This window comes from Apodemus sylvaticus, chromosome 1 (assembly GCF_947179515.1).
Source record: "Apodemus sylvaticus chromosome 1, mApoSyl1.1, whole genome shotgun sequence".
Classification (NCBI taxonomy): domain Eukaryota; kingdom Metazoa; phylum Chordata; class Mammalia; order Rodentia; family Muridae; genus Apodemus; species Apodemus sylvaticus.
In genome coordinates, this window is record NC_067472.1 from 170,893,317 (window position 1) to 170,919,465 (window position 26,149).

At 44.0% G+C, this 26,149-nt stretch overlaps 1 protein-coding gene across 1 annotated transcript; it reads right to left on the reverse strand.

Annotated features, from left to right (window-relative positions):
- Window positions 1-19,463: 19,463 nt before the first annotated feature.
- Klk14 (kallikrein related peptidase 14) lies at window positions 19,464-24,422 on the reverse strand. Its single transcript, XM_052179006.1, has 5 exons — window positions 24,383-24,422; window positions 22,417-22,585; window positions 20,269-20,522; window positions 20,008-20,144; window positions 19,464-19,616 (listed from the first exon to the last, which is right to left on the reverse strand). Exons 1-5 carry the CDS (start codon window positions 24,420-24,422, stop codon window positions 19,464-19,466), a joined length of 753 nt encoding a protein of 250 aa, XP_052034966.1.
- Between the last annotated feature and the right edge of the window lie 1,727 nt (window positions 24,423-26,149).

A 26,149-nucleotide genomic window follows, 5' to 3' on the forward strand; every position in this document is an offset into this window, starting at 1 on the left:
ACTGCACCATCTCGACAGCCACTATCCATAGCCTGTTTTCCACATATGCAGATGTGGCTCAGCCACAAACACCCAGATGAACAGACAGTGTGAGCACGTGGGATGGGTGGGCCAAGAATGTTTCCTTTTCCCGGGAAAAGCCATATTTTTCCTTTTGAAGTGCCGGGTTTGAAGAACCCAGGCCTGCCAGGTTGCACAACCAGGCAGAGGGGCCCCTCTCCATTTTCTTTCTTGAGATTTATTCATTTTTATTTTATTTGTATGGGTGTTTTGCTCCACACCTTATGCTTGCAGTGCCCACAGTGGCCTCAAGATGGTGTCAGATCCCCCATCTTGGAACTGGAGCCACAGCCACCTTGTGGGGACCAAGAATTGAACTCAAGTCCTCTGGAAGAGCAGCCAGTGTTCTTAAACACTGAACAGTCTCTCTAGCTCCACCACCCCCCACCAACACACACACACACACACACGCACGCACGCACGCACGCACGCACGCACGCACGCACGCATGTCTAGAGTGACCTCTTCCAGAGTAAGTCAGAGCCAGCTGCTCCTTTCTCCAAACCCTGTGGCCTCACTCAGAATTAATGCTGTTTTTTTACTTCCGGCATTTAAGCGGGGTTAGACAGCCTGCGGCCAATGTTCTTGAAAGTAGGATCTGATGCCTCTTCTCTCCGTCTTCCTCCGGTGCCAGGCGCATTTCTATTTCAGGATACTTTGTTGCATTCCTCGCTGCCTCTTTTATTAGCTGTTTCTATGGTTACCGTGGTTCTTATCCACGTTTTTAGCTAGTGAAGGCAAGGTTCTCAGAACAGGATTAGTGAGTTACTAGGTCTCACAAAACTCAGAAAAAAGTGTTATGTACATGGATTTTGTTGATCTTCGTGAAAAGCTGTACTGCTAAATCTGAAACCTGAGTCTGATCCCTGAGGTCTGCACCGGAGAAGCTGAGAAGTGACTCCCACAGATTGTTCTCTGACCTCCATGTGCACAGTAATACATACGCACCCATGTCCATCCCCACCACACTCACCTACACCCTCCAGCTAAATAAAATTAAAACATTTTAATTTTAAAAAGATACAGATGAAAATCGGGAGCTGGGCCTGGTGGGGCACGCCAGCACTCAGGAGGTGGAGAGGATCAATCAGAAGTTTAAGATGGTCTTGAGATAGTGGTTCAAGGCCAGATTTGACGGCAGAAAATCTGGAATGCTCCCTACAAATAATGGAAAAACAAACGAACAAAAAGCAAAACAACAACAACAACAACAACAACAAAAACAGTCTGGAGAGAAGTGCTTTCCTGTGTTGCATTCCCAGAACCCACATAAGAGTCAGATGTAGCAGCACACACTTGTCACACACTTGTCACTTCTTTGCAGCACAGGGAGAAATAGGTAGATCTAGGGGCTCAGCTGGTCAGCCAACCTAACCTAGTGTGGTGAGCTTCAGAACCCTGAAAGGACCCTATGTCAAAAATCAAGAGGATGGGCTGGGGAAAAATGATTCTACTGTTTAGAGTACTCACTGCTCTTGCAGAGGTCCTGAGTTCAAATCCAACACCCACGAGACGGCCCACAATCATCTGTAACTCCAGTTCCAAGACTTTCTCTCCTGATCTCTTTGTACACCGGGCATATATAGGTGCACATATATGCAAGCAGGCAGAACAGTCATTTGCATGAAATAGAATAGACAAAACAAAGCAAAACAAACAAAAACCAAGGGGAGTCTGAAAAGATGGTTTGGTGGTTAAGAACACTGCTTTTACAGAGGGCAGGAGTTCCATTCCCAGCACTCGGCTCCAGCAGCTCCCAGCCACCTGTAACCGCAGCGCCCTCTTCTGGCTCCTGTGCTCACTGCACTCATGTGCACACACACATGAGCAGGCACCATGTGCATGCAAACCTCCCAACATGAACAGGTGCACACAGAGATAAGATCCCGACTGAAAAGCATCAAAGAGGAGGCTGGAGAAGTGCTTCAGGAGTTAAGAGCACTTGGTGCTCTTTCAGAGGACCCAGGTTTAGCACCCAGCACTCACATGCTGGTTAGCAGCTCTGTACGACTCCAGTTCCAGAGGATCTGACACTTTCTTCTGGCCTCCATGGTCACTGCACTCACATGGTACACAGATATACTGGCCAGTGAAACACCCACACATACAATAAAAATAAATAAATCTCTTTTAAAAATAAAAATTATAGAAAAGGTGGAGTCAGGAAGGCTCTGTGCATGAAGTTCCCTCTGTCCTTTTCCTCTGGACGGTTCTTCACTCTCTCACCCATGATGCAAGTCATGTATGGAGTGTTGCCAGCCAGGGGCACTCACAGAAGCCTTGATACCCAGGGTTGGTACTGGAGAACTTGGTCACACCCACCTGTCTGCCCACTTGCATGTTTTCAGTCTCTTTTTCACACTCTCTGAGGCCAGACTGATATACATTCCTACATTTCCTGCTGCCAATCACAGCATCAGTCTAGACCTCTGGTTCTCAATCCTCCTAATACGCAACCCTTTGATACAGCTCCTCATGTTGTGGTGACCTCCAAGTATACATTAATTTTTGTTGCTACTTTATAACTGTAATTTTGCTACTGTTATGACTCATAAATATCTGTGTTTCTTGGTGGTCTTAGGTGACCCTTGTGAAAGGATCATAGGACCCAAAAGGGACTGCGACCTACAGGTTTCTGGTAGCCTTTAGAACATCCTGACTGATGACAGTGCCTTTGTTCACCTTGGAAAATTTGGCTATACCAGATCATCTGTACCAGTGGTTTTCAACCTATGGGTCACAATCCATTTAGATGTCCCAAAAGCAACTCCATCACCAAAAATCTCACTCCAGCATTGGTGACAACTCATAAAAGTTGTATCCCTGGAACTCTCTTCAGGAATTACCTGCAGATCTACAGGGCAGAGAGTTTTCTCTGCAGCCCTAACTGCTTATATGACCTGGTTAGGAACCATGTGGGTCTTGTAGGCTTTTGGGACTCCCTGAGACTTGTAGGTTGGTTACTTCTTAAGTTTTAAATGAAACTCTTTCCAGGATTGAATATTTCAAATTGAAGAAATTTTTGTAACACAGCCTTGCTCAGGCTGGAACTCAGGCTTCTTCTCTTTATAAAAAGAGCTGGAGTTAGGTATGGTAGTGCACACCTTTTATATCAGTGCTCAGGGCGCAAAGCAGGATTTCTGTGAGTTTGAGGCAGGTTTGGCTTAAATAGCAAGTTCTAGGACAGACAGAGCTACATAGCCTCAAATGTCTCAAAGAAAGAAAGAGAGAAAAAGAAAGAAAGGAAGGAAGGAAAGAAGGAAGAAATGAAGGAACAAAGAAAGATGGGGGCAAAAGAAAGAAGGAAGGGAGATATATGGAGGAATGAGGCTATAGGTTAATGTCACAGCACTTGCTTGGCATGCAGAAAGCCCTGGTTCAATTCCCAACACCAGGAAAGATAAATTAAAAAAAATGTACCTATTAGAATCAATAAAATAAGGTATTCAGCATCACAGTTAGGTTTGCGAGATGGAAATCAGATTGAAGTCACCCTTAATATAAATTATTTTGGCTTAGCTTTGCAGAAGAATGCAAGATGAGAATTACAGGGTGAGCTGTGTACAATGTAAGAAATAATTGTCCATTTTCAAAAGTGTATTAAGTCAGCTCAGTTCCTGCTTCAGACAGACAGAAGGCAGTGGACCCCTGTTGACCTCCGGTAAAACCTACCTAGCCCTTCTCAAACTCAAAATTCAGGATAGAAAATTAGCAATTTTGCCTGCAGATGTGACACGGTCTGATATGCTTTACCATAAACAGGATGGAAAATGTAGAGGTGAATCCACAGGGCTGAAAATGGGCAACATTGGTGGCAGATGCAAAGATAAACTGCAGATGAGGTTTGAGATGGAACCCTTCTTATTACTCAGCCAATGAGGAAAGAGAGGAAAGGGCCTGCATCAGAGTTATAAAAGCTGTTCTCCACACTCAGTTGGCACACCTGCCACAGGGCTGACACACAGCTTTGCAAATCATAACCGTCCTCCATTCTGCTGCTCTGAATCTCCAGTGCCATTATTATGAAATGAGGGTCCAGGTCTCTCCTATTGGTATCCCCTCCCTGGGCTCCACAGCTACCCAAGCCTGCAGTGCCTCGTGTCCCCTTTTCCCCATAGGGCTTATGTGACTGCTACGTATGAGAGTCACAGTGTGTGCCTATCACACTGTCATGGACTTTTCAGCCCCCACAGACCAAACATGTGCCATATGACAAGAAAATTATGTATGGATATTCTCAATGAGCAGAGATGCTGATGTCCTCAACAAGGAAACTAGAAAACACAACTCAACAGCATCAACAGCAACAAGCATACATCCTGATCCCTTGATGAGTCGAATTTATTCCTGGGAGAAAAATATTTCAATATGTAAAATCAATAATGTGCCACATTGATAGAATAGGATCAAAACTATTGTATTGACCCAGATTTAAAAAAAAAAAAAAAAAGCACAATGTATTCTCACTAAAAAAAAAAAAACTAACTAAGCCAAACAAACAAACAAACAAACAAGCAAACAACATTCTTTGGGGGCTGGGGAGATAAACAGCTCAGAGCTAAGAGCCAATGACATGACTTTTTTTATTAATTAGTTTATTTATTTTGTGTGTGGTAGTGGGTGGGCATGCATGGTGCACATGTGAAGTCAGAGTACAACTTGAAGGAGTTTTCTTCATTCTCCACATGAGTCCTAGAGATTGAATTCAGGTTGCCAGATGTGGCAGTACCTTGACCCGCTGAGCCGTTTCCCCAGCCCAGGTTACACTGTATGTACAAACTATGAATAGCCTGCACACTCTTTCTCCACACTAACAACAAACTACAAGAAAATAAAGAAAGGAAAAGAAAACCCATTCAAATAATATCAGAAGCATTGAACTATATAGCATAGCAGCTAAAAAGCCTTTTCACCAAAATCTATAACAGTATTGGCCAAAGACGTTGAAGAGAACACCAGTAAATGGAAAGATATCCCACGTTCATGGATACAAAAGGAATGATGTCATTGAAATGTTTGTGCTACAAAGTGATCTATAGAATTAATGTGATTCTTATCAAAATTCTAGTGACAGGGCTGGGTAGATGGTTTGGTGAGTTAGACACTCGTGCTAGATTGAGGAGCTGAGTTTGGATCCCCAGCACCCAAGTAAGAGGTTTGGTGCGGCAGTGTGTCCCTGTAGCTGCGGCACTGTACGCAGTTGGAAGAAGTGGAGACAGTAGGATATTATGGAGCTCAGTGTGAACTCCAGGTTCAAAGAAAGAACTTACCTAAAAAAACATATGGTGGAGATGGCTCCATGGTCAAGGGTCTACACTGCTCTTGCAGTAGACCTGAGTTCATTTATTAGCATTCACATTTGGTGACTCAAAACCTCCTGTAACTCTGGCTTTAAAGGATCCAACAACCCCTTCTGGCCTCTCACATCAGGTACTGCATTCATGTAGTGGATATATACATGGTGCTGCGCAAACACATACACAGAACATGAATAAATAAACCTTCAAAAATGCTGTTAAGATATGGGAGAGTGGGAGTTACTGGGACCAGCAGCACCCAGGCACACAGGAACTCCACCGGACCATTGGCACGGGTTCCTTCCGGTCTGTCTGGGCTGGCGCCTTGAGCAGACCTTGGGTGCAAACTCTGCAGCCAGTCCCACAACACCCAGAGGAAGCTCCACACCCAGGCACTTTTACCCGCCCAGGATCACAGGATTGCAGGATCACAGGAGCTTGGCCACACCAGGATCTAAGGTTCCGATAGGCAGCTTGACTCCCAGGAGCTTGGACATGCCCAGGATCTCAGGATCACAAAGACAGCTTGACTCTGAGGAGTTGTGACACAATCAGGATCACAGGAAGGACAGGCTCCAGTCAGATATAGCAAGGGCAAGGTAGCACTAGAGATAACCAGATGGCGGGAGGCCTGTGTGAGAACATAAGCAACAGAAACCAAGGTTACTTGGCATCATTAGAACCCAATTCTTCTACCATAGCAAGTCCTGGATATACTATCACACCAGAAAAGCAAGATTCAGATCTAAAATCATTTCTCATGGTGATGAAGACAGAGGACTTTAAGAAGGACATAAATAACTCCTTTAAAGAAATACAGGAGAACACAGGTAAACAGCTAGAAGGCCTAAAGAGGAAACACAAAAAAAATCCCTTAAAGGATTACAGGAAAACACAATCAAACAGGTGAAAGAAATGAACAAAACCATCCAAGATCTAAAAGTGGGACTAGAAACAATAAAGAAATCACAAAGTGAGACAACCCTGGAGATAGAAAACCTAGGAAAGAGATCAGGAGTCATAGATGCAAGCATCACCAACAGAATACAAGAGATAGAAGAGAGAATCTCAGGTGCAGAAGATACCAGAAAAAACAGTGACATAACAGTCAAAGAAAATGCAAAAGCCAAAAAGCTCCTAATCCAAAACATCCAGGAAATCCAGGACACGATGAAAAAAAACCAAATCTAAGGATTATAGGTACAGAAGAGAGTGAAGATTTACAACTTAAAGAGCCAGTAAATATCTTCAACATAATTATAGAAGAAATCTTCCCTAACCTAAAGAAAGAGATGCCCATGAACATACAAGAAGCTTACAGAACTCTAAATAGACTAGACCAGAAAAGAAATTCCTCCTGTTATATAATAACACCAAATGCACTAAACAAAGAAAGGATATTAAAAGCAGTAAGGGAAAAAGGTCAAGTAACATATAAAGGCAGGCCTATCAGAATCACACCAGACTTCTCACCAGAAACTACGAAAGCTAGAAGATCCTGGGCAGATGTCAAACAGACCCTAAGAGAACACAAATGCCAGCCCAGGCTGCTATACCCAGCAAAACTCTCAATTACAATAGACAGAGAAATCGAGATATTCCAGGACAAAAACAAATTTACACAGTATCTTTCCACAAATCCAGTCCTACAAAGGATAATAGATGGAAAACACCAACACAAGGAGGGAAACTACAGCCAAGAAAAAGCAAGAATGTAATCTTCTTTCAACAAACCCAGAAGAAAATAGCCACACAAACATAATTCCACTTCTAATAACAACAGGAAGTAACAATCACTTTTCTTTAATATCTCTTAATATGAAACTTAATATTGCCAACATATCCTAATCAATTGAAATTTAAAAATGTAGCCGCCAGCAGCTACATGTAAACCGGGTTACCTGTTGAGAGAATTTTGGGGTCATAGGGAAGAGAAGCGAAAAGAACGTACGGCCAAGTCAATGTTCACTGATCAAAGCCGTAAACTTTAATGGCGCCGGACCTTTTAACAGTTCGGGCAAACCCTTCCCCCCAGACTCCAGGCTGAGTTCCGGTGGAAGTTGTCTAGCTTCTCTTGGAGGTCTTCGTCTTGACTGCTCCGGCAGCTGGGTGGGTCACCTGTTTAATTCAGGAATCCCTATACCTGGAGGAACAATGAACTTGACCTTTACTACGTGCACTCCACCCTAGGTGGAGCAGGATCCTGGCTAACTGGGAGAAGTTAACCTTGACCAAAGTCAAACTCTGACCAAGTGCAAGACTGCCCCAATATGGCTCTGTACATGTCCTCCCTTTTTTTATTAATTTGAACACGAGGAGGTAGAAAACAAGTGGATAAATATCCTTCATAAGAAGGCGGGCCTTAACCAGGAGGGGAAGCATTGACCGTAATTCCTCTTAAATATTGTATAACGTCTTTTTCAGAGGAGGGGTAATAGGCTCCCTTATTATTTTAAGGACAGCCTCTCGACGTTAACCCCTATGCAATTAGGTGTACTTCCTGGGGACTCAGAAGCAGAAATTCACCTCCCCATGCAGTGCTTTGCCTCGCACGTCTCGCTGGTACCCATGTTTGTTCAAACAAACACACATAGATCTGAGTTCTATGTGGCTCCCTCTTTGGAGATCCACTTGTGTAAGTTTTGAAGCCAGGGGGGTCTGCAAGTGTCTTTAACAGACATGTAATCTCTCCATCCAGGTGAGCCTGGGTGGAGACAGCCAGTCTGCTTAACAGACAAGGTCAAGAGTTAAAGGTGGAATAGGATTAACTTGTCCCAGAAGTATCCAATTCAGTTGTAAATTAACAACTTTGAGGACCCAAGGCTTGGCCTCTGAGGTGGGAGAGGTAGCCTTGTGAATCAAGAAATAAGCTGTTACTTCTCAGGAAAAGTGGAGACTATATGTTAAATTAACACAGCTGGCTGAAGATTGTTAGCCATCTTCAAAATTGGAATCTTCAATATTGGAATTATTTCTAGACCAGTCTATGGTTGAGTCAGCTGAACACAATAAGGAGAAGAGTCATTTTAACTCTTCTAATTAATTTTTCCTAAGCTAGCATAACAGTCTCCATGTTCTGTCCCACAAAGTCTAAAAGCTTGAAGCTAGGCAATTTATCTAACCTGGGACATTTAACAATTGAGGTAAGTCAAGAACATATACCCAATATAGCTCTTATGTTACCATGGTCTGGGCATTCAGCAAGCACACAGTCAGCATATCTTCTGCAGCATTCTGTGGAAAAAACAGAGGACATGCCTTCTCCCCCAGTATTAAATCAGGATCATGGCATATGTTAGTAAGTGAATTCCTTCATTTCACCTAGACATCAATATGCCTAATTACAAGATGTCATATACATTTAGCAAGGAGTTTCTTGGCATCTAAATTTTAAAATTTTCTTAAAAACATGCAAGCATAATATAAATGATATGTACAGGGACACGATTTCCCCTCTTTTCTTTCTTCCAAGAAGATATTGTTTTATTAATTTAAGTTGGAACACAAAGTATAAACCATAACATAGGCAATAACTATGTAATTATATAAAATATAGTTGCTTTTTCTGTTAGAGCAGTTGCAACTAGACAGCCTAAAAATGAATCATTAGTCACATGTACATATTTTTTTAATCCTTTAAATTAGAAATATGAATATCATTTATCTGTAATAACTAAGTCCTCTAGGATTAACACCATTACGTGGTAGAGGTAGAAATTGAGGACATCAAGAACAAATCTTTATAATTTGATGTGTACAAAATATAAAATTATTTCAAATACCTAAAGGACAGTCATTTAGAGAACATATCCTTTGTTCTTAGAAATTTGAATCACATTTGTATAAACTGTAGAAATTAAGAATTAGCAGTATTAAAAATGGACCAATTTTAAGCAATTATAAACCATGAGCTATGTATATCTACTATTATTAAAAGCTTGACCTTTAACATCTTAAAAATAGCTGCTATAGCACCCAATTCAGGTATCTGTGTTGAAGCAGGGAGAAACTTAAAGGAATAAACATGTGATCTGATAGTACAAATTATCTTTTGGATAACAGTTATTAATTTTGCCTAAAAATGCTTACCATGTAATAGACCAACCATTAATAATAAATTTGATTGTTGCTTGAAGCAAGGAACAAACGTTTCCTACCTTGAAAACAGAGGTTTAAGACCTTCTGTGGCAAGCTTAAAATGAGGTAAATAAGATAAAGCCAATTAATATATCCTAACAACCTTTGAAAGCCATTTACCTAAAAATTCTAAAAGTCTATAGGAGCAAGGGCCTGTAACAAACATTCTATGAACATTATACACTGAAAATTTTAAGATCTTAACTTCTGTATTGAAAGAGAGACAAACATTTTTTCTCACAGGACGTAAGGCTGTTAGCCATTCCTTGAGGCAAAAACTTTCTAATGACATTGTTTTGTTGTTTCTTTAAAATTAGAAGCAAATGCTTTTATAATTATCAGAATGTAAAGCAAAAAACCAACCCTTTAAATTTACAATAATTTTATAGGGAGTAGACAGGCCAAATGTTAATGCTTTTATAGCCTCCTTGACCTTTCATAGATTTGAACTGCATTTTAACCCACACCTGGATAAGTCAAAAACTTTTTTTTTTTTTTTTTAAACCAAACACTCCCTAGGTGGGGCCTGTAAGGCAGAAACAATTTCTCAAAACTTCCTCACTAGCTTCCCCTGAGGCAACTCTAAGCTTTGCATTAACTCAAATGTAAATTTTTTTTTTTTATCTGCCCTAGGATCCACCTTGAGTCCTTGGCAAGGACATTGTATGAGATTCCTCAAATGTAAATATCTTCTAATCTGAGCCTTTTATCTAAGACCAGACCCAAACTATCTGTCCTGCAAGGACATTTTGAGGATTAAACAAAAGAAACCTGTAATTTCATGGTCAAAGGAACCTACTTGATATCAAATACATTTCTACAGAGATCTCCTTTTTAATCTTGGAGGGTTAAATTTTGCTCCTACCATTGTAGCCTATAAACTTGTGGAAAAGAGGCAATGGGCCTCTAAAACCCATAGCTGCATCACTCTCAAAATTATCTTAATTACAAAATGTTAATTACGAGCCTGCAAACTGAAAACTGTAGCCAATGACACACTGATTTTTATTGTAACTCAATGTTTTCTTGCAATATTAGAGCACAATTGTAATTTTGGAAGCAAATCTCAATTTTAAACAATCTATTTTCTTTAAAATTAATGGCAAACACATATTTACAGCACAAGGTTTGTATGCCAGTTCTTATGTTCAAGTGTATAACAGTGTAACTTATTAAAGAGACAATATTTTAAATCTTAATCTTCATTAAGTCTAATCTCCAGGCCAAGATTCACATGAAACACCATGCCAATTTAGGAGCGTCCCAAAGGCCTGTATTTCCTGGATTGCGTCATGCCACGTGGTGTTCAAAATGGCGACTACCCTAAACTACCAGCCTTAATCGTCATGCCACGTGTTCAAAATGGCGACTACCCTAAACTACCAGCCTTAACCTAACTTTTGTTAATAACATTATACCTTTTAAATCATGTGCAGTGACTTAAGCCAATACTCTATAGTCAAGACATGCAAAATATACCTTTAAATCCAATTATAAACAAGAACAAAGCATGAGTGGCGTTAGGCCACGTGTAGTTAGTTAAGATAGCTCTAACACTGAATCACCAGTTTTAAACTAACCTTTTCTTAATAACACTATACCTTTTACATAATAACCAATTAATTTATAACTCTTTAGTCAAGAAATGTAAAGCCTTATATCATTAAAACCAATTAGAAACAAGTATAAAGCGACTACATGAATTTCACAAGCCAAACCAAGGTCTTCCCAAATCTCTAGGTTTCTGGGCTTTTAAGAGCGGCTTTTTCCCCAGCCATGTTTGCCTCTTGAGTGAGCTGCGCTGTCGCGGCGTGGCTTTGAATCAATCCCCACACAAACTGTGGCTAGCTCAAGAGGTTACCAGCAGATGTAATCTTTACCAATTTTTTCTTTTTAACATGAAACAGTCATTCACACAAAGACACAGAGAGGACATAAACATACACATAGACAGTCGGTGCACCGGGACAAACACGGAAAGATACACAGAAAGTTAAGCGTGCTTGTTAAGCAATTGCATCCATTTTCCTCTTTAAACAGCTCTTAGAAGCTGTGGACATATGCCTATTTTTAAAAACCCCTTTCTTTTCGCCGAAATCAGCTCTCACGAGCTTTGGGCAAATGCCTACCAAATTCCTTCCCCATATTTCCCTATCTTATCAACCCAAGCAGTCCTGCGCTGGGTCCACGCAGTATGCTTGAAAAACTGTATCCATTCCTGCACTCACAACGATAGACACGAATTCACTAGCGCTAGTTTTGCCCTCTATGTTGCTTACCGTGCGGACACCATTAATTTTCACCTTTTTCTGCGAAGCTTCGCTGGATAGGGCTACCTCAAGAAATTCTCTCGTGCCACGTCTTCCCACGTTCAGGCGCCACTATGTAGCCGCCAGCAGCTACATGTAAACCGGGTTACCTGTTGAGAGAATTTTGGGGTCATAGGGAAGAGAAGCGAAAAGAACGTACGGCCAAGTCAATGTTCACTGATCAAAGCCGTAAACTTTAATGGCGCCGGACCTTTTAACAGTTCGGGCAAACCCTTCCCCCCAGACTCCAGGCTGAGTTCCGGTGGAAGTTGTCTAGCTTCTCTTGGAGGTCTTCGTCTTGACTGCTCCGGCAGCTGGGTGGGTCACCTGTTTAATTCAGGAATCCCTATACCTGGAGGAACAATGAACTTGACCTTTACTACGTGCACTCCACCCTAGGTGGAGCAGGATCCTGGCTAACTGGGAGAAGTTAACCTTGACCAAAGTCAAACTCTGACCAAGTGCAAGACTGCCCCAATATGGCTCTGTACATAAAAATATGAGGAATTAGAAATTTGTTGGCTCTCACCCAGTGGTCTCTCTAATTTGGTAATTGGAGAAATAGGTCCAATATTGTACAGTCCATATATACTTTCTGCTTCCATGTCCACTGTATTATTCACAGGAACCAAGACATGGAAACAACCTAAGCTTGTGGGTATAATGAATGGCAAATAAATACGAGTGGATATTAATCAGACTATCATTTATTAATCATTTGGTGCAATGGGGACAAGCCTGGAAGACATAATGATAACTCAGCTCAAGAAGACAAACACTGGGCTTGGTGTACAAACATGACGACCTGGAATTTGAATTTCCAGGACCCACATAAGAGCTGAATATAGTGGGGAACATCTGTTACCCCAGTTCTGGGGTTGGGGATTGTTATAGAAAATATTCAGTTTCAATCCAAGCCTTCTACCCTGCCTTTGATCATTCAGTTCCCAGATAAAGGACACACATGACCTTTGTATTTATAGTAAGCCTTTATTAGCACTAATGCTGGTCGGATATCTACCCTGGATGATATTAAGATCTATTTTCTATCAACAACCCCGAGTTATTACTGTGTTTCATCTGGGCTGCTGTGAACTCGATGAGCCAGCCCTGAGGGCCATACTTTCCTGACTCCAAACCCACAGTGTCATTCTCCTCTCTACACCTTCTTCTCCTTCTCCCTCCTCCTCCTCCTTCTCCCTCCTTCTCCTCCAAACCTCAACAGGGCACAATGGTAGGTGGATCTCCAGATCTCACAGCCAAGAAGCCTAGTCAAAACCTCAAGCTTCAGGTTCAGTTAGAGACTTTGTCATAAAATATAGGCAGGGACTGATAGAGGAAGACCACTGACCCTTACTTCTGGCCTCCACCCCTGCACACAAAGATGAGTATACCTTCTCTTATGTATGAGGCAAGGGGCCCCCGAGGACAGGAGCGAGCAGACACAATAATTGCAGTTTGGGTTTTAAAACTTTTATTTTATTTTATTTTATGTGTGTAAGTGTTTTGCCTGCATGTATGATGTACACCACATATATGTCCCATGCCCACAGAATTCAGAAGAGGATGTGGAATCTTCTGAAACTGGAGGTATGGATGGTTGTGAGCACCAGGTGGGTGCTGGGAACTGAGCCCAGGCCCTCTGCAAGAGCACCAAGTGCTCTCAACCAATGAGTGATCTCTCTGGACCCTATTTTCTTTCTTTTATTTTAAAATAAAAAAATTAAAGTCTTTTTAAATGTACATGAGTGGTCCTTCTGCTTGTATGTCTGTGCACCGTGTGCATGCAGTGCTTACAGAGGCCAGAAGCGGGTATTGGATCTCTTAGAGTTGGAGTGAGAGGCAGGAATGAGCTGCCATGCTGGTGCTGGGAACTGACCTCTGGTCCTCTGCAAGAACAACCAGTGTTCTTAACCACTAAGCCATTTTCCAGCCCTTAGTCTCCCCACTTGTGTGGTGTGTGTGTGTGTGTGTGTGTGTGTGTGTGTGTGTGTGTAACATGCAAAACCATGCAAATGCAGTACCCACAGAGATCAAAACAGAGCACTGGAATTGGAGTTAAAAGTGGTTGTAAGCCCTCCAGTGTGGGTGCCAGGAACTGAACTCAGGTTCTTGGAAAGAGCAGCAAACATTCTTAACCCAGGGACATCTTTACAGTTCTGCTCCCTAGTGATTGCTTTAATAATACATGCATGCCTCCCAAGAGTTCCTAAACCCCACACTGTCTCCTAAATAAAGCCAGCCTCCTGCATCTGAACCATGCTATATCAAAGACATCCACAAAGCTCATGAGCTCATTCCTTGGTAGATATCTGTGTGGCTGTGCTGGTAGAGGATTGAAGTTGACTCTCTGGGAACAAAGCAGTCCTGTTTGCCAATTGCTGTTATGTAAATGGTCTCACTGTAATGACAGGTTGCTGGTGTGGTCTAGTTTCACTCTGTTGCTGTGGTGACAAACACCATAACAAAAGCAACTTAGGGGAGAAAGGGTTAGCTTCAGCTCACAGGTTATAGTCAGTCATTGAGGGAATTTAAGGCAGGAACTCAAGGAGGAGCTTGAAGGAGAAACCACAGAGGAACACTGTTCCCTTACTCAGGCTCACGTCAACCCAGAGCCACCTGCGCAGGCGTGGACCCCCACCCAATGGCCTAGGCCTTCTATCTACACCAAGTAATAATCAAGACAATCCTTCACAGAGATGTCCATAGGCAAATCTAGTCCAGACAATTCCTCAATGAAGACTCACTTCTTAGGTGACTCTAGACTATGCCAAATTGGCAAAAGCTAACCAGGGGGGAAGTTAACTCACTGACTGTGCATTTGGGACGAGATATTTGGAAATTCATTGTCATGGTTAATTTTTTGTCAAGTTGTGTGATTTAAGAAACACTTAAAGGGCCTAGAGAGATGGCTCAGTGGTTAAAAGCACTGGCTGCTCTTCCATGGAACTCAAGTTAAGTTCCCAACACCCACACACACTGGCTAACAACCATCTGTAACTCCAGTTCCAGGGGATCTGATGCCCCCTTGAGGCCTCTACAGGTACCAGGCGTGCACATGCACAGACATAAATGCAAACAAAACCTTTCTCATGCACATAACCTTTCTGAAAAAAAGAAAAGAAGAAAAAAGAAAAGAAAAGAAAATTCCTAGGGAAGTTAGGGCTATAGCTCAGTTGGTAAGATCTGATTTTAATTCCAAGAACTCACATTCTCACATTCCCTCTGTTGGAGTTGGCTTTTTCTCAATTTGACATAAAAGAGTAATCTGGGAAAAGGAGGTTCAATTAAGAAAATACCTTCATTGATTACCTGTATGCAAGACTGTAGTGCATTTCTTGATTGTTGTAAGGTAGTCCAGTCTATGGAAGGTGATTGTAGGGTGTATAAGAAAGCAAAGTGAGCAAACCAAGGTGAGCAAGCTGGTAAGCAGTGTTCCTCCATGGCTTGTGCTTCAGTTCCTGCCTTGAGTTCCTGCCATGAATGCCTTGGATGAACTGTAGATGTGGAAGTGGAAGTTAAATAAGTCCCTATTTTTTTTTTCAAGTTGCTTTTGGTCATGGTCTTTATCAGAGCAATAGAAACCCTGACTAAGACAAAAACTGGTACCAGGAGTGGGGTCTTGCTGTGGTAGACCAGATAGTGTTTTGGGGAAGAATTGTGGAAGGACTTTGGAACTTTGGATTAGAAAAGCCATTGAATGTTCAGAGTTTAATGAGCTATTGTAAGAACTTAGAAGGTAATACTGAGAGCAGTGCAAGCAATGGGGGCCTGGCTTGTGAAACCTCAGGCAGAAGTCTGAGAATCCCAGACTTTTTTGGGGCTGTTTGATATTTTTAATTAAGACTCTGTGGTTCTGGTCAGATGAGGGTGACGTTGTGATTAACAAGATACCAGAAACACTAAAGTGAAACCTTTGCTTTGCTGGGACAATTGATGCTAGTCACTTAGGGCTGAAGAATCAACTGTGGTTAAGAGGAGACCCGTATGATTAAGGTGAAATCTTCTGGGAAGTGTTTCCTCAAAGTCAGCAAACAAATGCTGTAGTTCAGAGAGGGTCACGGCTGCATCTTGTGCTGGCAGCCAAACTTGGTAACATATGAGAGTCTCCCAGGTAGTATCGGTTTCGAAGGCACGGAGAGATCATGGAGAGCAGATAAGGCTTGGCACAGTGTGGCAAGACCAGAGTCCTTGAAGAGAGGCCACTGGTGGAGGTGCAGCTCCAGTTTGCAGTAGAAGCCTCAGCACTGGAGGAGTCGCGGAGAGAGGTTGAGGCTTGGCACATTGTGACTGGGTCAGAGTCACTGAAGAGAGCCCAGGCTATTGGTGAAGGTGAAGTTGTAGCAAAGCCCCACACATTTTGAAGATGCCAGGACCATAGGCATCCTATGGATGGCAGAGTCAGAGAGGTGAAGCTGTCCAAGCCCTTTGGAGCCCAGAAGTGAGCCCCATATATCTGACACTGAGCTTGACATGGTTGGTTGGACTCTGGTTCTGCTTTTGTTTGACTGTGACTGTGTTTTAGTTCTTCCCTTTGGTAGTAAGAAAGTATTTAACCTTTTTAAAAAATACAGAAGTTCGAGAACTGGAGAGATGGCTCAGTGCTTAAGAGAACTGACTAATCCTCCAGAGGTCCTGAGTTCAATTCCCAGCAACCACATGATGGCTCACAACCATTTACAATGGGATCCGATGCCCTCTTCTGGTAGTACTACAGTGTACTCATAAACATAAAAAAATCTGAAAAAATTAAAAAAAAATAGATGTCTACAGTTAAGAAAGTTTGATGTATTAGAGAGAAATTGAGCATTTTTAAGAAGACTGACCATCTTTTTATATTGGAATTTCAAGTTGTAATGTTTTATATTGCTAGAGTGGTCTTAATATGAGATCTTGAAGACAAACAAGAAGGGGAGCTTTATGGTTTAATAGAGATGTGTTAAGTTGATAATGGGACACTCTCTGTGGAGGATGAAGAGACAACTTAGTGGTTAAGAGCTCCTGTTGTTCTTGAAAAGGATCCAAGTTAAGTTCTCAGCACCCACACAGAGGAACTTAGAATCACCTGTAACTCCAGGTCTGGAAATCCAACACCTAAAGTCTCTTTGGTGTCTGTAGGTACCTGCATGAGTTCATACATACTGACTCCATACACATAATTAAAAAAAAAAAAACAGTCAGATGTGTTTAATCCCAGTACTCAGGAAACATATACAGACAGATCTCTGTGAGTTCAAGGAGAGCCTGGTCTACATAGCCAGTTCTAAGCCACATAAGGATACATAGTAGAGCCTGTCTAAAATAAAATAAATATTTTAAAATTGCATACACATTTTCTCCAAGAAGAAGTGGTGCAGGGTACTCATGAAACTCTAAAAGTAAACAAATGTCACATGTCTGGGAATGTAAAAATTCCCGATGGTCACAAGGCCCCTCTCCAAGGTTCTAAAAACAGCAACAGTGGCTGGAGGGGGCATTTTCCCACCTGTCCAGTTGTGTGAGTGTGGGAGATCTCCAGAGCTGCAGCTTTTGTGTGTCACAGCTCTGCAGGATGGGGATTTGAACCAGGCAACTGCCTTTGGGTTGTCCCTGCTCAGGGAAGGAACTCCACAAATTCACTGGGTTACCAAGCTGGACTTTGATGTAATGTTGTGGCTCTGTCATCCATTTCTTCCCTCCCCTCCCCCTCCCACCCCTTCCTGTCTCTCTCTCTCCCTTCCTCCCTCCCTGTCTCTGTCTCTGTCTCTCTCTCTCCCTCTCCCTTCCTCTCTCCCCTTCTTGGTTTGTCTTCTCTTTCTCTCTTTCCTCCTTTTCTCCCTCCCTCCCTCTCTCCCTCCCTCTATCTCTTGACCCACTGAGCTTTGAGGAGGCAGCACTGACTTCACAGCCTCCTCACAAGGATAGTCGATGTCCCTGAAACCGTGAGCCAAGATAAACTAATCCCTGGAGGGATTGCACCACCTATTCTGTTACAGCAACCAGAAAATGCAGATAGGATGCAAGAAACACAAATGTACTCAAACTAGAGCTATCGGCTTAAAACATAGGAATGCTGCTGTGTGGATTTATTTATTAAAATTTACTTATTTGTGTGTGTTTTGCGTGTATGTATATTTGTGTACCATGTGCATGCAGTGCCCACAGCAACTAGACGACAACACCAGACCCCCCTGAATTGGAGGTACAGATGGTTGTGAGTCACCGTGTGGGTGCTGGGAGGTGAACCCAAGTCTTCTGCAAGAGCAGCCAGTACTCTTAACGGCCAAGCCATCTCTCTAGCCCTTTGACTTTATTTTTAAAATTGTTTCATCATAAATTTCTGTCTCTTGAATTTTAACAATGGTTGATTTTTATCAACCAGCTCTTAAAATACCTGAAGTGTCTCCAGTTGTCTCCCTAAGTATCAACAGACACTGGCATCCAGCACTAGTTAAATGGCCTCTTAATCACAGGGACTTTGCATGACTTTTATGATGTTTGCTATCACATATGGGCTGCTCACTGGCAACACATAGGTTGCACAAGCAGGACTTTATTATGGACTTTTGACCATGTCTTCTGCATCAATTGGGACAACGATTGCTGCACAATAGGTGTCCAAAATAGACAGATAACTGCTCATGGTAGGTGTGAAGTAAGTACTACTTGGGAGACAATAAGAAAAGGAGATTTATAATGGAGCAGTCTTGTGAAAATTAAGGGTGGCTGGCATGCACTCAGCAAAACAGGCTCCCTCTGGACCACACTCATGTGTCTGTGTCTGGAGGAGGATTCTGGGTCTGAACTCCTTCTTCGAGTCTAGTTTCAGGTCTGGATTCCGGTTCTGAGAGAGGAGGTTGGGGTCTGGAGCCCTGAGTCTGAAGAAGAAGAGGTAGAATCTAGATCCATGGATCAGAGGGAGGAAGGCTGGGTCTGGATCCCTATGTCTGAGAGATGGAGGCTGGAGCTGGACCCCTGGTATTCAAAGTCGTTTGTGTCCTGCCTCTGTGGGGAGGGGTGTCAGGGATGCAGGTTGGAGGTGAACATACAGAACAAGAGATTGGTTTTGCTGGGACTTGAGCTCAGCTGCCCTCCCCTACTCTGACTAGCAGAAGACTCTCTGTGTGCACAGTTAGCAACGATGAGGGAGCTCAGAGGTGGGGAATACAACCACAGATGGATGGATTGTGACAGGCCGACTTGAGGGAAGAGTCCAGTCTCTGAGTCCGCCACTTTCCACAGCACATGGTGTTCGTCGGAATAGGCTAATGAAGAAAGCATGGGGGAAAATGTGGAATGACTCCATTTTGTTTTTATTTACTTGGATTTTAGAGACAATAAGAGTTTTGGAAGCAGACTTCTTTGGATGAAGATATTGATCCAGCCCCTGGGTTCAGTGAGTCTCAAACTGTGACAACAAACTGTAAGAGAGATTCCAGAACCAAGACCCTGGGGAGGAAGGTGGAGCCTGGAATAAGGGCAAGGATATTGGGTCTGAGGGAAGAAGCTGGGGTCTGAAGAAGGAGCCTGGGTCTGAGAGAAGAGGCCAGGGCCTAGAGTCTTAAGTGTGAAGAAGGAGGGTGAAGGAGGACTCTACTATCTTGGGGAGGACTCAAATGTCTGATGGAAGAGGCTGTGAAAGCACAGAGACAGCTGGTAACAATCAGATGGTGATGAATAATCAGTTGCTTTGCATTGTCCTCTGGATCCAGCTGTGGTATTTGCACAGGTTGGCATAGACTCCTGGGAAGCCAGGCATAGCACAACGTTCCATTCCCCAGGACACAAGGCCCTGGAGCTGTCCCCCACATACCAGGGGTCCCCCAGAATCACCCTGTAAGGAGGAGGAATGGGAATAGAATCAGTAACAAGAGTAAGCATCTGAGACAATAGCCCTCCTCACCTCTAACTCCAGACTTAGGCAGGGGAGGGGCAGAGTTCCCCTCTGCAACCCCCCACCCAGTCTCCCTCTGTGGATCTGATATGGCCCCTCTCTCTCAGACATATCTGTGTCTCTTCACACACCCTGTTTCTAAGAAGTTTATCTTTATTAAACAGAATAGGAAACTGAGGAATAATAGAGCTAAGTCCAAAGGGTCTCAGGTATCCCTGTATCTCTGTACCCTGAGTTCCCCCGACCATATCCTCTGACTTCTCTGTTATTGAGACAGAGTGGTATCCAAGTTCTAGCTCCATATTGTCCCAGAATGGAATCTGAGGCTCACCTGACAGGAGTCTTTCCCGCCTTCCGGGACTCCGGCACAGACCATGCCAGATGTTACGGTTCCAGGGTAGGCTTGTTGGCATACCTGGTCCGACATGATGTTGACATTCACACACTGCAGAGCGGTGGGGTACCTGGCTGGTGGGGATGGGGGACACAGAAGGATCACAACTAGAGTACTGTGGACCCAGGAGTCCAGCATCAGCCTCCTCCCACAGACCCAGAGGCCCAGCTTTGTATTTTCAGGGTGAGGGCTCCTTACCAATGGGACTGGCTATGGTCCCCCAGCCTGACACTCGGCAGGGAGTCCCTGGCCTGGCACAGGAGCTGGCCACAGAGATGGTCTTCACTGCTCGCCCCAGCCGCACCCTCTTCTGCAGCTTCAGCAGCATGACGTCATTGTCATGGGCCTGAGGTCGGTACTGGGGATGTGGCACCTGGCGAACCACACGCACCACCTGCTGAGTCGCTTCCCACCTTCTTATGTTGTGCTTGCCCAGGGCTACGTGAAGAATCCTGTCCCATAAATCCAAAGAGTAAATGCTGCTTGAATTCTGACCACAGACCATGTTCCAGCCCCATTTTCTTCCTTGGTGATGAGTTTCCCTCAAAGTCTAACCCATGTCCCTCTAATTGCGGACTGAACATTTTCTGGCCTCCTGTATCCTTTCTTTCTTCATGGCCTTGGCATTCTCTCTTTACCCAGCCTTATTTGATATCCCTTCATTTTGAGGGATATGCTCTAGGGCCATTTGAAGTTCTTAACTCAGTTCCTGAGTCCTTGAAGGTTTCTCAGTGGATTTAGAGTGTCCAGACACTAAATCAGAGTTGAAATTTTAAGGAAAACACCATTATCATCTCTGTTCTAGACATTTTCTAGGCAAGGGTCAGAGTTCTAGATTTAGTCTAGATTATGGCATAATTTCTGGATTCAGACATGATCTTAATGTTTCAGAATAAGCTATGGGCTCTGTTTTTAGCTCTGTATTGCAGACTGAATTTGAGTTCTAGATGTCAGTATAGGTTCTCAGCTCTAGAATCATCTTGGTTCCACTTTGAACAGTGACTTATGGTATTAGCAGATTGATTCTGGATTCTGGACACTGATGAGAGCTCATGTCTAGATAAGGCTCTGGGTTCTAGGCTAACTTTGGTTTATGTGCTGGGTTCTAGACAATGGTTTTAAGTTCTGGGCTCTGGTTAGGCTCAGGTTTTTAAATATTTATCTGAATCTATAATCTAGACAAAGCTGTCTCAAATTGCACAGCAGGTGATGATTCTAGACTCTGGTCTGTGTTCTGAACCATGAAGCTTTAGGTTCTAGACTAAGCTATACATTATGACCTATATACAAGGAAATACAATCTGGTTTTCTTCCTTGGCTCTGTGTTCTGCTAGACTCTGTTCTGCTCTTAGGTCTCTGGATTCTAAGTCAAAATTTTTCATTTTTGGAGTCACCCAGGTCACAGTCATGGTGTGAGCAATAGGCTTGACTTTCACTTCAAGGCTGAAGTCTGAGCTCTAAATTCTGGTTGCAAATCGGGAAGGAACTGGGTTCTAAACCACAAATTATGGTCAGTATTCTGGGATTCAAACTCTGGGGTGGAGTCGGGGCTCTAGGATGCTCAAAAAGGATCTGGTAACTAGACTCAGAATTCAAACATGGATCTAGAACAAGTTCTGGGTCCAGACCATTCTTCTCTGTGTGAGGTGTGCATGCAGTGCCACACGTGTATAAGCCAGAAGCCAACCACCTTGTTTGAGATAGGGTATCTCTTGTTATTCAGTTCTGCATCTTCCAGGATAGCTAGCCCCCATGCTTAAGGAAAGTCTTCTGATTTCACCCCCAGCCTCTCTATAGGAATGTTGTGATTACAGACATGTATACTACCACATCCAACTTTGAGGTGATGTCTGAGGATTTCAATTCAGGTTGACAGGCTTATATAGTAAACACTTTACTCACTGAGTCATATCCCTTGGCCCTGACTATTCTTACAGTTGTGTGTTCTAGCTGCAAAAATAATTTCCAGACTCGTGTCTGGGTCGTGTGCTCTGAACTGGGTTCTGGGTTCCTGGTATATTCTGAGTTTCTAGATATAGACTGTATACTAGTGTGAGATGGGCCATTGCTGGTCCTGACATGACACTTGGTAACTGGATGAATATACAAGCTTGTGACTTAGATTCTAAAGCAACTGACTGGCTTTTGTTATCTAAACACAGTCCTAGCTTGATGGCAAGGGCTCTACGTACACTTTGAATTGTGCCTCTCCGCTAGATTCTTTTCTAGTCTCCTCCGAATCAGGGCCTGATCTCTGCACTGTGTTCTACACATGGATCTGGGTTTATGACTAAACTCGGACCCTGGGATCTGGAAGTCATCGACTTAACAAGAAATGTTACTCACGGGCGAGCACAATGAGCAGCAGTGATGGCCCACTGGTTTGACAGCAGGACTCCTCCACACAGTAAGCTCCTCCCAGGTCCGGACAGCAGAGCAACCTGCCATGGTTGGGAGTTCTGGACACAGGTGTAGCCACCGATAATTTTATGATCTCCTTGGCTCTGGACAATGGCTACGGGGAGATGGGTTGGAGTAGGGAGGAGAAAGGACATGGGCAAAAGTCCTCTAATCTCCAAGAGTGGACAATGTCCAGCAGACAGAGACCCTTCCATATGTCCCAACCATCACCTCTTTCTGCTCCACCAAGTGTGATACACATTCAAAATTGTCCCCAATGAAGCAGGGACTTTTCTGACCCCTTCCTCAATTGACCTTCATAGTTTCTGTTATGTGTTCATGACCACCTCATCCAGAGGCAGCCTTTGACCCATCCCACCCTCCCCTGAGCCCCTTATTTCCTTTAGGTTGAGACGAAGACTCACTATGTTCCAGGCTGGCCCTGAACTCCCACCATTCCTCCTACCTCTGACTCCCAGGTGCTGGCAACCTCAGCACACACCAGCACTCCTGGTTCCCAGGAATATTTTTGCTTTTCCATCTTCATGTAGTATGCATGTGTGTCTGTGTGCGCATGTTTGCAAGTATGTGGGTACATGTATGCATGGCTACATGTGTATTCGTGTATGTATGTGTATGTGAAAGCCTGAAATTATATTGTAAATCTTCCTTGATCACTTTTCCATATTATTCACTGAAGAAGAGGCTCTCAAACTAATCCAGAGCCTGCCCTTGTGGGTAATCTCACTAGTTAGCTTCCTTTGGGGAGCGCCTGTTGGGCCCTTCAAAGTTGGAACTAAAGGATGTCTATCACAAACAACTGCTGTGTAGGCTGTGGTGATCTGAGTTCTAGTCCTTGTGGTTGAGTGGAAGGTGCTTTAACTGCTGAGCCAGCTCCCTGGCTCTCCGGTGCTCCCCTCATAGTTCCATATGCCATTTTAGTCCTTCACTACATCTAAGGCGTTCCTGTGCCCTTCCAAATCCTCCTACTCATTCAGACCCCAGAGCCTCTTCCCCTGGACTCCCTCCACACCTTCACACTCCACTTTCATCTTCCCTGACACAAGAAAGACAGCCCCATGAGCCTCTTCAGAGACGGCAGAGTCTTCTCTAATTCCTTATCTTCTCTATCTTCTATAGCTGCCTCTTTCTGGAATGCTATTCTTTGGTATCTCCAGACTTAGAATGTGGACATGAACTCCTAGTTAAGTAAGGTCCTCAACATCAGTCCCCAAGCTACCCACTCCTCTGTGCGTGTATCCAATCCCTCCCTGCTCTCTGTGTGTGCCCAACAACCCACTACTCTGTATGTGTCTAACTACTCCCTGCTCTGGGTGTGAACTCCTGTGACATCTGGTCGACCTGGGTCCCAGTACAAGGCCTAGAGATGAACAAGATGGGTGGAACCCAACATGAATTTTCACAGTGGGGCTGCTCCCCTGTGCTCTGATCCTGACTCACCAGAGATTCCTTCTCAAAGCATAGTATGTCTCCACACTCATCTTACTCCTGGGCCTTCAGATCAACTAGTAAATGAAGTCAAAGACTAACCCCAAGTGCCATTCATCAGGCACCACCCATCTTTGTTTGTTTTGAGACAGTGTCTCTCCATGGCCTAGAACTTGCTGACTAGCCTAGGAAGACTGACCAGTGGCTGACAGATGCTCCTGTCTCTGCCTCCCCAGTGTTAATTACAATACCCCATGACTTCCATTTTGTTTTAAAGCAGTGAGCTCCAGGGGGAGGGGATTAAACTCAGGTCTTACTCAGCTTCCAAGGCTGAGCCATCTCCCAGCCCCTCTGGACTTTTTCTTACCAGGCTGCGCCACCCCCACCCCCCAAAGCATTACTAATACCCCAGAACACATTCCTAGCTCATCTCAGAGTTTCCAGGGGAATACAGTGCTCTTACCTACAGCCAAGGCTTGGAGTATGGTCAGTAGAAGGAACATTCTGGAGCTGGAGGTCCAAGCCTAGCAAATGCAGAGAGCAGGTGGAAGAGGAAAAAAAAAACAAAGGCAGAAAAAAGACTCAGGGATGGTGAGTACCACTCACACTGAGGCCTAGACCCTCGGGGACATGGAATCAGAACAGAGATGTAGATGGCAGAGTTGGAGAGGGTGGGGGGGTCACAGGCTCCCCAGACTGTGAAGAAAAGATGCCTGCCAGGATCCAGTCACTCTGGCTCCTCACAAGCTTGAAAGAGGGAGGGGTGGTGTCTCTTCCAGGACGGCAGCAAAGCCTTTTATCCTGGTCTGGGCAGTGGCCCCACCCCCCGACCGCCCTTCTACCTTTTGTTTTTATTGCCTAGTTTCCATTCCAAGATTTTTTTGCTCCCTTCCCTCCCATCTCTGACCAGAGAAGCAGACACAGTTGTTAATGGGAACCTGCTTGGTGAAAGATGCTATAATCTGGAAAGAATGGAGGAGGGGCAGAGGAGGAGAAGAAGGGGGTTGACGCACCCTGGGCAGTGAGAGAGAGAGAGGTACCCATCCTGGTCAGAGCATGCAGTGGATAGATGGAGTCTGGGTGGGGGCCCTAAGGATGATACTGGGAGGGGTAGAGGGGAAGGAGAAGGGAGAGAGAGAGAGAGAGAGAGAGAGAGAGAGAGAGAGAGAGAGAGAGAGAGAGAGAGAAAGGCAGAGACCCAGAAAGAAAGGAACACAGACCCCTGAGAAAGTAGGAGAGACGGAAGATGAGTTTAGGTGAGTGAGCCTGGAGTGAGCTTTGGAACTGGGGGTCCCATTGCAGTCTGCCCCCTCTTGGTCCCGCCCCCAGCCTTTTAAATTACCTAATGATTATAATTTGTCCCTGGGCCTTGGCAGCTCCATTCCTGGACCACGCAGTGACTCAGCCTGCAGCCTCTCTCCTCACTCCACCTCACTTCTCAGTGACTTTCCTCCCAGAGAAGCTACTTTATGGCTGTCTCTCAAGGTCAGTGTTTCTCCAGGGCCCATCTCCACACCTGTGGAAATCTGCATGCCTGACTTTCATTGAACTATTTCTGCCAACTGGGAGCTTCATTTACTAGTTGATCTGAAGATGAGATTGAAACATTCGAGAAAGAATCTCTGATGATTCTGGATCAGAGCACAGTGGAGCAGCCCCATCGTGAGAATTCATGCTAGGTTCCACCCAGCATGTTCCTCTCCAGGCCTTGTATTGGGACCCAGGTCGACCAGATGTCACCATGGGGGGTGCTTCAGGGAAAGGAATGTGGGTTTCTCCTTTGTGCCTGTGAAACTAAGGCTGAGTATGTAATCATCTCCATTAAAACTTTAAAACAGTAAAATTCCTTTTCTTCAGAAGCATACCTTGAGTGGTAGTTATTGTGTTTCACATGTGTAATCTCAGCATTTAAGAGGCTAAGGCAGGAGGATTGCCATGAGTTGATGACATTTTGGATAATATAATTGTTTCAGACCAGAAGAGGAGGAGGAGAGAGACCAGGAAGAAAAGGAGGAAGGAGGAAGAGGAACAGAAGAAGGGACAATCAAGAGGCCATGGTGCCCACAGGGCTCCTGGCAAACGGTTGTGGAATGAAGCCATGAAGGAGGGAAGTCTCTATGACCTGCCACCCTACCACAGCCTTTTCACAGACAGCTTCTTCTTCCTCCCAGATTTTCAACTCCCTAGGATGGCACTGAGCCTTTTCAGCATCAGTTTGATTTCCATGGCA